This window comes from Drosophila sechellia, chromosome 2R, assembly GCF_004382195.2.
Source record: "Drosophila sechellia strain sech25 chromosome 2R, ASM438219v1, whole genome shotgun sequence".
Taxonomy (NCBI): domain Eukaryota; kingdom Metazoa; phylum Arthropoda; class Insecta; order Diptera; family Drosophilidae; genus Drosophila; species Drosophila sechellia.
In genome coordinates this window covers 14,977,486-14,991,076 of record NC_045950.1, presented here as the reverse complement: position 1 = coordinate 14,991,076, position 13,591 = coordinate 14,977,486, and the positions used below count along the sequence as shown (strand labels likewise).

At 43.4% G+C, this 13,591-nt stretch overlaps 2 protein-coding genes across 4 annotated transcripts in view; one reads left to right on the top strand and one right to left on the bottom strand.

Moving 5' to 3' along the window:
• LOC6609877 overlaps positions 1 to 13,591 on the bottom strand; it is a 77,058-nt gene that overhangs the window by 33,241 nt on the left and 30,226 nt on the right. For 2 of the 3 annotated variants that reach the window (XM_032714987.1, XM_032714988.1), the window contains one exon: positions 8,815 to 8,864. The gene's annotated coding sequence lies outside the window, so the exon portion shown is untranslated. Of the gene's footprint in view, positions 1 to 739; positions 1,238 to 8,814; positions 8,865 to 13,591 lie in introns of those variants that run through there. The other variant, XR_004361325.1, reaches the window with a different exon arrangement.
• Positions 10,391 to 13,261, top strand: LOC6609876 (V-type proton ATPase 116 kDa subunit a). Its single transcript, XM_002034490.2, has one exon. The coding sequence runs from the start codon at positions 10,543 to 10,545 to the stop codon at positions 13,255 to 13,257; it is 2,715 nt and encodes a 904-aa protein (XP_002034526.1). The 5' UTR covers positions 10,391 to 10,542; the 3' UTR covers positions 13,258 to 13,261.

Genomic DNA, 13,591 nt, shown 5'->3' with positions numbered 1-13,591 from the left:
TCACGTAGCTAAGAGTAATTTAAAAATCTATTTGATTTTCTTTTATTTTAAGAGGATAACGATAGAGGATTTTTTTATAATTATTTTTTGTACAAGGCGCATTTAAGAATAGTTATTTTTTTGAAGCTTCCGCTTTTTACAATTTTCTTTAACATTTTTCAGCAAACTTCTTGTTAAGTCCAATTATTCGAGTATTAAGAAAGCACAATTTTATATACAAATACATATTGGCTTATTTTCCTACGCCCACTGGATGCTTTTACTCACACTGCCTTCTGAACCACTTTTACCTTATATTGTGCTATATTTCAATGGATTTTTTCTTTAATCTTTGATTGTTATTTATGCGCATTTAAAGCTTGTTATTTTTTAATCACACGCCCACGTTTATGCTGCCGTACCTGTTGTTGTTACTCGTATAGGATTGTTGCATTCCCAATTCCCCCATTATGGCCATCTCTTCACACTGCCCGTCGATTTGGCCATTGTTGTGCGAATTTGTATTGAATATCTCTTCAGCACAGTGCACTGTTTATTGTCGGTCTATCATTGTTGTTTTGGGTTTGGCGGCTGCCAATGGAACTCGTATATTAATCAATGTTGGTTCGATCTCCGCTCGACCCAGTTAACAATTAAAATTATGACAGGTATGTTTGATGTTTCCGCTGTTGCAGAGATAATTAAAATTTAATATTTAATTTCGGAACGAGCTGCGGCTTGGGGCGTTGTCCCTGTGACTATTTCGCTTAGCTAAGCTCTGGCCTAATTATACCCACCGCTTGATTAATGAACCGCAATTGAATTAGGCCCTGTGATTATTATTTTTTTTTTTCGGTATTAGTGGGTCAGCGCGGATTGAGTCAAGTTCACTGGGCCTGTCAATTCGATTCCCCACAACTCAGCTCTTTAGCATATAAATCGAGAAACTCCTTAGCCAACCGACGGCTGATTGTAATAAAGACATGGCAATCGAGCAGTAACGCCCGCGCCATGTCAGCGATGTCAACGTTTTTGACGTCTCTAAAAACCAATCAACTCTCAAACTAAATCAAAAATCATAAAATATTCGGCGGAGGCGGGGAGCGGAGTTGGGATGCACACACATGAGGCGTAGGAAGCCAACTGCAGCTGACAACATGAGGAGGAGTTTCGGTGGAGTATCGATGGGAGACGACAACGACAACGACGACGACGGAGTCCACAGCAATCCCTGCCAGACCTGGTCCTCCTTCAGTGCCTTTTATAAATAAAATTTGCATAAATTTAATAAACCTTCGTCTCGTCTACGTTTCGGCCACAAAAGGCTGGCAACTCAACTCATCTTAACTCAACTCAACTCATCTCCTCCGGGTCTGCGCACTTGTTAGGGGCCAAAGGAGATTTTGTGATTTACCGATATAAGCCAAACCGTTGAAGCGGTTTGTCGCACACAAAACAAACCAAACGCCAAAGGAAAACCTTTGGAAAATACAAAAAAAAAGAAAATAAACCAAAAAAAAAAAGTAATAATAAAAATAAATCCGCAAAACTAAAGATGCAGAGAGAAAATACCCCGTTGTCTCACCCAGAGACCCATAAATAACCGAATCCAAAGACAGTGGCACAAATAATGATGTGACATGGGCCCCGGCCAGGAAAATGGCAGTGGAGCCAACAACCTGGTCGAAAGCAATCTCCACGCAGGCTCAGTGGCATCATCATTTCTGCACGCATAAATCGATTGCAGCTTGTTAGTTGGCCCAATGACAATGGTGCCCCAATGGATGGGGCTCCTTTGCATATGGAAAGATGAATGATGAATGCTCTTTCCATCTACGAGCAGCACTTCCTGGTTGCTTGCTTTTGGCCAAGCTGGCAGCCACACAAATTAATGTCAAAGTCAAAACGAAAATGGTATTTGGCAAGCGCAACGTGCAATGTGCAACGTGTAAGTTGTAAGTTGTAAGTTACTGGTTGCCAGTGGCTAGTTGCTAGGCTGCCAACTTGCGGCTCACAAATCGCGCCATAAATTTCAGCCATCGGTGCTGCAGACAAAGCAGGCAAAAAGACAGAAATGCGTTTATTGACCAAATGTGCAGCTTACTCATCGATTACGAGGCCAAGACTTGCCTTGACCATAGCGCATGCGTTGCGGCTGCTGCCTTTTGGGAAATTGAAACGCACCGGCGGCGGCTCTCGTGTCGTATACGTAATATGTTGTCTATGCTATGCTGCACATATGTTGCTTTTGCTGCTGCTGCGTGTGCCATACACAAATAATCGCTAGCAATTTATTTATAAACATTTTCCCAGTTAAATGTCACCGATGCCACGAAGCAGCAGCAGGAGTTTGGGTAAATATTTCGATCGTCAGAGATGATTGAGTTAACCAGTATGGATTTATAGCTAGCTTATAAACGTATTTCTTCCAAAAATAAAAACTTTAAGCTTTAAATATTTATGAAATTTTCCCCAATATTCTATCCAAATTTCATGTACCTTTTCAACGAATACTTCCCTAAATCATTAAAAAAATTCTTTAAGTATCTTCTCTTCAGTCAGGCCTAATCACATTCTAGCCATTGGGTTGTTGCTCTTTCAGCTGTCTGTTTTAGCATTGCCGGCACTTGGCCAAAAACGGGTATCTCTTAGCCATGCCAATCCGCGGGCCGCAAGTCCAAACTATTTCTGTGACTGCCAAGCGCTAAATGTGTGTTACTTCCGAGCAATGTCGTGAGTCGCAGCCTCAGACACAGGCGTACATACATGTGACAGGGAACACGGCAGGGGCGGGCTGAAAGGGGGACGGGGCACAGCCAGCAGGCGACTCTAATGCATGATTTATAGTAAAATATTTATTTTTACTGTTAAGTATATGCCGCAGACATTGCAGTGAGGAAAAATCCGACAGGCGTATGAAATGCATATGGCAGAAGATCTTTAAATGCAATTTAGGTAGATTTACAATTATGCAACTAAGTAAAAGTGGTAGCTGCTAATCAGCATGAATGTTTTTTAAATTATGAAAAAAATTAATTGATCCTTTTAGATATATATTTTTTAATTTATTATGTTCCATAACTCTTTTTGCAATACCAATCATCAGTTTATATATGAAATATGAAAAAACTTGTAAGTAATTTTTGAAAATAATTTGCCTTTAAGAAGAGACTATATTTTTGTTAGTGTATCGAGGCATGAGTTGTCGCATCTCTTGGGGTGGGTGCCCAGCTCCATATGGACCTGGATCTTGGAATGGAACTCGGAATGGGACTGGGACAGGTTGCCACTGCCACTGATGCGGCTGCTCCTCTGCTCCTCTGCTGCTTCCATTGCTGTCATTGTTTGCGGCCTTATCAGTCTGCATGCAAAGGAAAGAAGACCCAGATGAAGTCTAACTGTTATTCCTGGCTGAAGATGGCAGCTTGTTAGCTGGGGGATTCTCGCTAATGTCACTCATACGACACGTTGCACAGAGGCAAAGGCAGCAGCACAGCAAGTGGCAAGCTCCGCCGCCAGATAAAATATGAATGTCAACCGTTGGCGCATATAAATCAGAATGCTATCAGCTGATGACCCCATTCAGAGCACAGAGCGAACCCATGGCTTTTCAATAAAGCGTGTCAAGCATAAATCATTGAAGATATCGTCTCAATCGGCAAAAGGGAGAGAGTTCGGCTAGGCGAATTAAGCCAGAAGACCCCTTGACAAGCGGGCCAACAATAAGCGATAGCCATCAGCGCCATTGATTTTGCATTGAGGTTTTTGGCCATGTGCTCTGGTCTTAAAAAAAAGTGTCATAAATCTTGCAGCCAAGATGCTCGACACACTGTAACGAATCTGAAGGGTTTCCCGCAAGTGCATTGTGGCCCTGTGACAAAGGGATACTAATGCACGTAATACGTGCCCCTTCAAAAGTTGGCAATTTCTGAAAACCGGGCCAGAAAGCAAGTTCGAGTGCTAAGACGTGAGCCAGCCACAAAGTACGACGCAAAATCCGCTGCCAAAAGATCCTCAATCAGGCAAGCCTTTTTAAAAATTGATTAACTCGCTGCCGCTGAGACGACAAGCAACTTCCTGTTCCATCCATTTTAATAAAACCCTTTTTAATCACACCAGCAATCACCTTTGTAGCGTAACCAAAAACTGAAAAGAAGATTAATGACAAACAGCAAATTGCGCTCAATGTCGCATTAATTGAGGCAATGAGCGCATGAATAAATTCATGAATTTACACACCAGACCAAACCAAAAAATCAACAAAACCACGAAATAAAAAAAACAATGACAAGGCGCCAACTTCTAAGCCACAAAAATGCGCTTTGAGCCAAGGTCGCTTACAGCTTTTGACGGGGTGATTGCGTGATAAAGAGGCTGGCAAACGCGATGAAGATCGTCGAGAATCACTTAAACGCCTCTTAAGATCATTTTCGAATATGTTTTATTTATATCGAAAGTAATTAGCATCATTAAATGCTTATGGTGATGTACGGCTCAACGAATTCGTTGTGGAAACAAAGTTCTTGACCGCCATTCTAAAATGTTCTTAACAGCAAATGCCAAATTTTTAAAGCAAAAGCTAAATTAATACTAATTTAAAATTTTAAGCTAAAATATGTACGCTTAAAATATCATTTAAAATTCGTTATGTGTGTAAACTGCGGATAAGATTCAGCTATGCTTTTTCATATCTCAATAATGACCGTAGTTAGTTTACCTAACAACACTTGCTGGTAAACAAATGTGTACGTCTATGGCCCTGCCCCACTGCCAATTTCCTGGCGCGTGTTTCGAGGTTTTTGGCCGCCATCAAGTGTGGCCAAAAATCGGCTGGCGCTTTAAAACCATCCATCTGAGCAATCGGGCAGCAGCTAAATGCTGGCGGTTCGCTGCTAGCCACACATATAACGTGGCAAACACACCACAGTGGAACACACCCAATTTGGCTTTCGGGCCTTTGACGCTGTCTATTAGCCAGGTTATGAGCCAATTACGGGAGCGCCGCAGCCATAACCAATGCCATGCCCCACAGAAATCCACGGCGGAAAAAAGCTAATTGCACCACAAACACACGTTGCGATCGGTGGTGCCCCACTCGGTGGTGCGGTGGCTCGGTGGTTCGGCAGTGTTTTGGTGGAGCGGCCTACGCAGCCTGCGGCCGTTGTTTAATATGCAACAAATCAACGCGCCAATTGTGGCGTAAAATATTTACATTGGCCCCCGCCGCGGGTCTTTCGACCAAAAGCCACTTCGACCCTGTACCGCCAGCTGCCAACTTTTAAAGCCACGAGCTTCTCCACGTAGCTTCCTACTTCCATCTTTATTTGCGCTAATGTATTCCCATCGACCTCCTATAAAATGCCCCATTGCTCCATAATTCATGAGAGCGAATTCTCGGATCCAACACACTTTTCTAATACCCATCTTGTGGCCTAGTTTTACAAGTAAAGTGTAAAATAAATGCAATTTAAACTATTTTTTAACAATTTTATCAATTAGTTAAACATTCAAATACAACATACATACATATACAAGACAATGACGCTCATAAAAACGTTATCTCCCCTGCAGTTTGTCCATTTTTCAACGCGTAATCACCTACTCGGCTACTAGTAATTCCGCTCCCCTCGACTCTTTGATTTTGTTTATTGCGTTTAATTTGCGCATTGTTTGTGTGGCTTTTGGGGATAATTGCAGGCATCAATTGCAGCAGCAGTGGCACCCACTCAGTGCCACAGAGGGGCAATCAAATTGCCAGTGGACAGTGGCAATCAGATTGCCACAGCCACCGACACCCACACGAACCACCACTGAGCCACTGAGCCACTGGAAAAATTTGCTAAAACCACAAACTGTTCGGTTTGGCTTTCATTAAGTTTTCAGTCGCTTTTTTGTTTTGGCAACTCCATAATCAACGTCCAATTCGAAGTAGCCCCCTAATCCCGTAGTATTTGATTTAGCCATTTGTTTGCTGTTTTATTTTCCCAACGCTGTGTTTGCATTTCTCGCAGAGTTCGTGTTGTTGGTGTATTATTAATCTCCAACATAGAACCAATCAAACAGCAACGCCAAAATGTGGCGATGCCCCACTGTTATTGATGATGTGTTGATTAGGTTCTGACAAACCCATCGCGGTCATGTGAACAACAATCAAAGTACACAGTTTCACTTTGAACTCGAGCCGCACTTTTTGGTGGGATTGTGTGGGGGGGGGTTCATCCAAGCCCCCCGCCGTGGGGGTGGAGCTTTTGGGCCTGGACGCCACTGCAACCCATGTGTGTGCGGTCATAGGCGAAATTTGGGTCATGTTTCCCCGTTCATGTTGCCAAACGAAAACCAAAACCAAAAAAAACTAAATGAGAAAAATATAACGAAATAAGGAAAAAACCTTAAGCTGAAATCATGCAAACCAGCGTGTGTCTAATGAATTGCCACCCATATGCAGTCTTTTTTGTATCTCTTCTCCAGCAGCGGAAAACGGCTGGTCAAGATTTGTGGTCGCTGCAGTTACGCCAAAGAGCTGCCACCAGTGCAAGAATAACGCCGACTGTCTGTCAATGGTTCGATGTTTATGGAACATAAATCCGACCTGAAGGGTCATTCACTAATTGGGGTTTTGCTTTAATGGGTAGAGGTTTTTATGGTCGACTGGCTTAGGAATGAATCAGTTGGGTTCGTATTTGAAAGATACCTCCATTTCAGTCTTCTTTTACAGCAAATTCGGTTTTAGGTTTTCTTTGGTACATCTTCAGGTATTTGATTGAATTCTATCCAATTAGTAAAACTAATTTACTATTAATATTTACTTCTTCGTTAACAACAAAATGAATTTCCTGATTTCAAGGAAAAAATATTTAAGCTTCTTTTTACTGCTTCTTTGTAAATTATATTTAATATATAGTTTAATGTTGCCAAATCGCAACTCATCAATGTTCCACACGTCAGTAATTCATATCTCATCAACGACCTTTGATTTCATGGAACTCGCACAAAATTATTTCCTTCAAACACACAAATCAACTACAATTATGTCCGAATTCCAATTTAGAGTGAACTTCCGTAACAACCCTCGCTGCGGCCAGTGCCCCACCAAATGCCAGTTAAGTCACACAAGAGACCAAAAACAAAATAACGAAGAAAGATCTTTGCATTTATAATTTCATGCCAGAATTCCTCGATAAATTGATATATATGCTGGTTCACTTCACTGGCTGACTTGCTGCCCGACCATGGCCAGTGCCACGCCCCTTTCGGCCCACCGAGAGCCCGGCTAATGGCCTGGCCAATTGTCGCAAATTAGTGGAGGCCAGCCCAGCACGCACACATGGCCAACATACACACAGGCGGACGGAACAGGTGAAGTGGAGTCAAGACAAGACAACTGGAGTCAAGACAAACACCTAAAGCCAATCCACATGAGCACCCAAGCTAACGGTACACTGGCAAACAGAAGATGGCCAAGAAGGCAAGAAGACGGCCGAGAAGCCGGAGAGAAAGAACAGCTATAAAGAAGTTTACTGCTACAATTGGCAAATTGAAAATTGCTCGCTGGTGGCGGCGGCGTTGGAGTTTTGAGCCCAACTCTAGGCCCCAGCCAAAGCTGATGTTCTCAAGTTGATTTTGACCGGGCCAAGGCGGAAGCTTCAGACCAAAAGACCCTGAGCGGGCCTAAAGCTAAGGCCCCCCTATCGCAACTCCGCTCACTCCCTGCGATGCGTTCGTCTGGCCAGATAAGCTGACATCCACAACGTGCCACAGACGATGATGCATTTGCCAAGGTACTTGCAACTAGTTGCCGCATCAGTCGCTGCAGTCGCCGCACCAGACAGAGACGTTTCAATTTCAAACGAGAATAGCTCTTTCAACCGACGCCAGAACTTCGAAATACTCTAAGTGGAAATTAATTTTGCATACCTGTCGCATTTAATACGCATTCATTTTATCCACACTTACTATGTTGCAATTAATTCTCACATATCAATGATAGCAAGTATTGTAAGCTACCCTTAATTAATATAGTATATGAGTAATGTTTATATTTTCAAAATGTATTTGCTTGTTTCTGAACTAGAATATCAAAGATACCCTACCCGCCTAACTAAAAGGTATTCTTAAAAAGCAACAAAACGGTTTTGGCCAGGCCAATCTGGCAGGCAGACATTTTAATGAAGCCGCCGTCAGGCAGCATTTGAGGCAGCCACTCTTGGCCGTCTGGCTAGTAACGGTGCCAAGTCCACGGGTCTATATAACGATAAGTCAACGCACCGGCGTCTGGGGCCGAAACGAATGACTTCAGCGACGAACCTGCTGAGCTAAGTTAGTGCGTTAGATTACCTAAGTTTTGGACTTTGCCTTATATACAAACGTGCAGGTGACTTCAAGAACACCCCGAAAATAGGGCCAAAAATGTCACTTTCAACTTTCGCTACCAGTTTTCCCTGCCAACACATCAAACTTGACCCAATTCTGTGGGAAACACCCACACGGCGTTTTATGAGTCGGGTTCTCTATAATTAAAAAGGCAAGCAAACGAAACGAAACGAAATGAAATGTTAACTTCAAAGTCCACTTGATTTGGGATCCACGCACTTGATTGGCACTGCCACACTGAAGCTGAAAGAGAGAACTGGGCCCAGTCTGTTTAGGCGTTAATTGCGGGTTCTGGCAAATTACAGACTTGGCCAAGAGACCAGAAACATGAAATGCACTTTCTCTTTGCCGCCGCGAAAAGTGAGTGAGTTAAAATGGATTGTTTTGGATTGAATTGGATTGGATTGGGACTTGAGATAGATGTGCGCGGGCGTAATGCCAAAATCGATGGCAGCTGCTGCTTACCTTTTGTTTAGTCTTCTAATTGCTCCCGAAGATCGCCGATCACATTACCACTGCAAAAAGCAAAAGAGAAACACATGAGTAAGCAAAAGAGAAATGCAAATTAGTTTATGAAAACACTCAAGCAGACAATGAACTCCTCAACTCGATTCCTTTTATGGACTCAGCTCTTCAAATATGATTATGAATCTCGAAAACTACCTTTGCCGTCAGCTACAAATTGACATTGTTTCTGTATTTATTTTCGACACATTCATGTGGCGGCAACTACACGTGTTAGCCCGTTGTTCTGTAAGTGACTTTGATTTCGATTTGATTTATTGCCTGCAATTGTCGCGCACAGCTGAAAAGTGAAAACTTTCCGCCGTGGTTTTGTTCACTTTTGCTTTCGAAACTTTCAATTCGGTGACTTAATTTCTGTGCAGCGCCAGCGGCCTAATGAAATCGAACTGCCGCTTAACAATGGCAATAGCACTTTTATTGTCAAGGCATTGCTTTGCCAAAGAAATTATCAAGTGCAGTTTTTGGGCTTTTGGCACTTTTACTTTCATTGTCGTGGAAGTGCTAACAATCGAGCAAACGGGCTCAAAACAATTTTCAATTGAGTGAGTAATGCCCATTTTCCATTTAGCGCGGCTAATGAGTCGAAAATGCTTTTCGAGCCCATTTCAAAGGGTCGGCAGTCAGTCACAGAGCCAAATTACCAAACAATTTCAATGTCTTTGAATGTGAAGTCGAGTTTTATGGGAAAATGTTTCGGAGCGAAAATGAAATTTAGCTCCCACAAAGTGTTAACAAAAATGTTTATGTAAGTAAAATGTATGAAAAAAAGGCTTTGTTTTCCGTGAATGAACAAAAAGCCATTAAATATATCTTAAGTTTGATTCAACTTTCTAATCTTAATATGAATTCTTTACATTCTTGATATATTCTAAGCCCATTATTTCGTTAAATATGTAAATTTATTCCCGAATTTGTAAACAACCTTTTATAGTTAAACTAAGTGATCATAAACTGTATACCGTTGTGTTATGTCAACAAATCGTTTGATTATATTTTAGTGTTGGCCAATCAAAATATTTATGTATCTTTTATTCTTCACAAAACTCTTAGCGTGTCTTTCATTTATGGGAAGCACTCTAATTTATATAATAAATCCTTGAAACGTTTTGTAATAATCGAATTAAAGTGAAAACTTAGTTATAAAGGCCACTGATGTATGGCATATTAGGTATAAGGCAATTACTAACTATATGCAAGAATTCCCACAACTTCTGAGCAGTCTGACAATGAGTGTTCCCAGCCGCGAAGACAAGGGCATAAATTGCAGTTGGCCAGTTTTGGTTCACTCTACCGTGGCGGCGACGGGGTCGGCGGAGTGGGCGTGGCCGTACTGGCAACTGCAACTAGTTTGCATGCAAACCATGAAATTATCTGCAATTGATCTCTAGCAAGGGGCAGCTTGGTCTTGGACATGTTTGCTACTCGAATTAAAAAAAAAAAAGAAATACAAAAAAATTGAGCCAACAATAGGAGAGGCAAACAAACGTATCAATTAGCAGAAGTCAAATACCCGAACCCAAGTGGGCTGAGAAAATATTTACCTAAACATTTCCTAAAGATATATATTTTTATAGGAGTTGTATCTTTATCTATGAAACACAAAAACAAAGTACTAGTTTTCGTTTCCCAATATAATTGTCGTATACTGGACACAAGACACTCGTCACTATGAGAGTTTTTAAGAAACAGCAGACGAAAGTCAAGTCCTTTTTCCGCAGCGAGGACATGGATTTGTGCCAACTGCTGCTGCACACGGAAAATGCCTTCGATTGCCTCATAGAGCTGGGACACCATGGAGCCGTGCAGTTCAACAATGTCTACGATGAGGACCGATTGCTGAACAACCTGTACTCCAAAAAAGTGACGCAGTGCTATGAGCTACTGCGCATCGTGGACAGCCTACACACTTACATCGTCCAATTGCATGTGAACGAGATATTCTATCCGGATGTCGATCGAGAGAATCGGCTGAAGGAGAAGGATCTGGCCAAGTATAGTGATAGTCTGAAACGCATCCATGTGGAGGCCAGCGCCGTGACGGAGCACTACTACCGACTGGACAGTCGTCGAAATCGCATGATGGAGCACAGCTTCGCTTTGAACAAGGCCAACAAGTATATGGTTTCCGACATGGGCAGTGAACTGCTCTATTCGGAGAGCACAGTGATTGGCTTGGTTCAGGATGCCACGACCACCTCTGGAGCTTATCCGGCTCATCTGAACTATATGATCGGCTGCATCCGAGCTGATAAGTTCTATAGCTTTGAGCTGCTGCTCTACCGCTTGTGCTCCTTCAACCTGATCATACGATTTGCCGAAATGCCTAGTCCGGTCTACGAATATCATTATGGCTATAAGCCGGAAAGGGTGCGAAAGTTTGCAATTCTCATGATGGCCAGCTCAACGATGATCTGGCCCAAGGTGCTCAAGATATGTGCTCTCTATCATGTTAATATCTACGATTGCCCTAGTTCTGCCAGCCAGCGGGAGGATAAGGTCAAGGAGCTGAGCCAGGAGATAGTGAACGTGGAGAAGGTCCTCAAGGAGGCCGAATTGATGCGCCGCCAGATCCTAGAGGTTGCTGGTCGGGATCTATTCATTATACGTGTGAATCTTCGCAAGGCGCTGAAGGTGTACGATCTGATGAATCGCCTGAGATTGGTGGGAGGAGTAGAGGTACCTCGTTATCTGTTGGCCGAGGTGTATATACCATCGTCCGATGTTCCCGAAGTGGAGGCAATCCTACGAAGTGCCTCTCGAATAAGTGGTGGTGCGGATATTAATGATTCATCCGATGAAGACGAGATGAATGATATGAAAACAATGCCAAATACTACTCCCTATCCCATTGAATCGGACTTCCAGCCGCTCGAGGATATGAGTGCTGGAGCCATACTGCTAAAGAAGAACAGACTGGTCAGTCATATGCCACCAACGTACTTTCGGCTGAACAAGTTTACCAGGGGATTCCAGAACCTAATAGACGCCTATGGTATGGCCGATTACAAGGAGTTGAATCCCGCTCCGTACACCATCATCACATTTCCCTTCCTGTTTGCCGTTATGTTTGGCGACCTGGGTCATGGAATTCTGCTAATTTTGTTCTCCTCGCTCATGATTTGGAAGCACAGGGAGATCGAAAGGTATCAGATTAACGCGACCTCGGAGAACGAGATCCTGAATATCCTTTATGCGGGACGCTACATAATCTTACTGATGGGTGTATTTTCCGTCTACATGGGCCTAGTCTACAACATAGTCATGGCCAAGGGCTTCAATCTTTTCGGTTCGAGCTGGAGTTGTCGATACAATGAGACCACTGTGTATGATCCCGCTTTTCATGTGACCCTGGACTCTTCGCATCCTCACTTCTACTCGGGCCATCCGTATCCATTGGGAATGGATCCAGTGTGGGCCGTCTGCGGCCAGGACTCGATAACCACGACCAATTCGTTGAAGATGAAGATGGCCATTGTCCTGGGCATATCACAAATGATGTTTGGACTGGGCCTGGCTGCCGCTAATTGTGTGCTGATGAAGCGAAAAGCAGATCTCATTCTGGTCGTCATTCCGCAGATGATCTTCATGCTGTGCCTCTTCGGCTACCTCGTCTTCCTGATCTTCTACAAGTGGATGTCCTACGGAGGCCATAAGCCGGCGCCCTATAATGCTGCATGTGCTCCCTCCGTTCTGATCACCTTCATCAACATGATGCTGATGAAAAAGGAAGAACCGGTGGAGAACTGCCTGGATTATATGTATCCTAATGAGCGGATGATAGAGTTCGCCCTGGTGGGGATAGCCTTTTCTACGATACCCATTTTATTGGCCGGCAAGCCGATATATCTCATGCGGCGTCGCAGAAAGATGGAACAGGAACGGGAACGGGATTTTAAGAGGATGCGCCGCCAGACGATCGCGGAAATGCGATCCACGATGAGGTACACGGATGACGAAAACAGTGAGACCAGCAGGCAGAAGAGCGTTGACAACGAGGAGGAGCACGAGATGTCGGAGATTTGGATTCACTCTGGAATCCATACGATCGAAACGGTCCTGGGCTCGGTATCGCATACAGCCTCCTACCTTCGATTGTGGGCCCTCTCGTTGGCGCACGATCAGCTGTCTGATGTCCTGTGGCACATGGTACTGACCAAGGGATTCGCCAACACTCTGCCATTGTACTATGGTGTGCCCGTGCTCATGGCCGCTTTCTTCGCCTGGGCCATTCTTACAGTGGCCATACTGGTGATGATGGAGGGATTGAGCGCCTTCCTGCACACCCTGCGTCTCCACTGGGTGGAGTTCCAGTCGAAGTTCTTCGGCGGAGCGGGCGAATCGTTCAAGGCATTCAGTTTCCCGCCGTCAAACCAGAGGAGTTAGTTATACTTCGTACAGTTTACAATTAAAATTTATGGTTTGAACTTTTCATCGATTTCTGACTTTCTAGATAAGTGCTATTATTTATAGCTATTATTTCCATCGTACTTATTAAGGGTAAGTATTAAGATTAAAATCCTTTGCAAGGTGATAAAACAACAATTGAATTAATTACTCCATGCAAAGATCCTGTTGAAGAACTACTTAAAGCCGCTCCAAGATCGAGTGTATATTTTTTGGATGGACTTTAAATGTTGGCTCCCTCTATTTTTTGGCAATTAACTGTGGCCAAGAGCAAACCGAGAGCTACCCACGCCCGCTGTTTTCGGACTTGTAC

Excerpts from the sequence above, each read along its gene's own strand:
- LOC6609876 (XM_002034490.2), top strand. The coding sequence starts at position 10,543 with ATGAGAGTTTTTAAGAAACAGCAGACGAAAGTCAAGTCCTTTTTCCGC.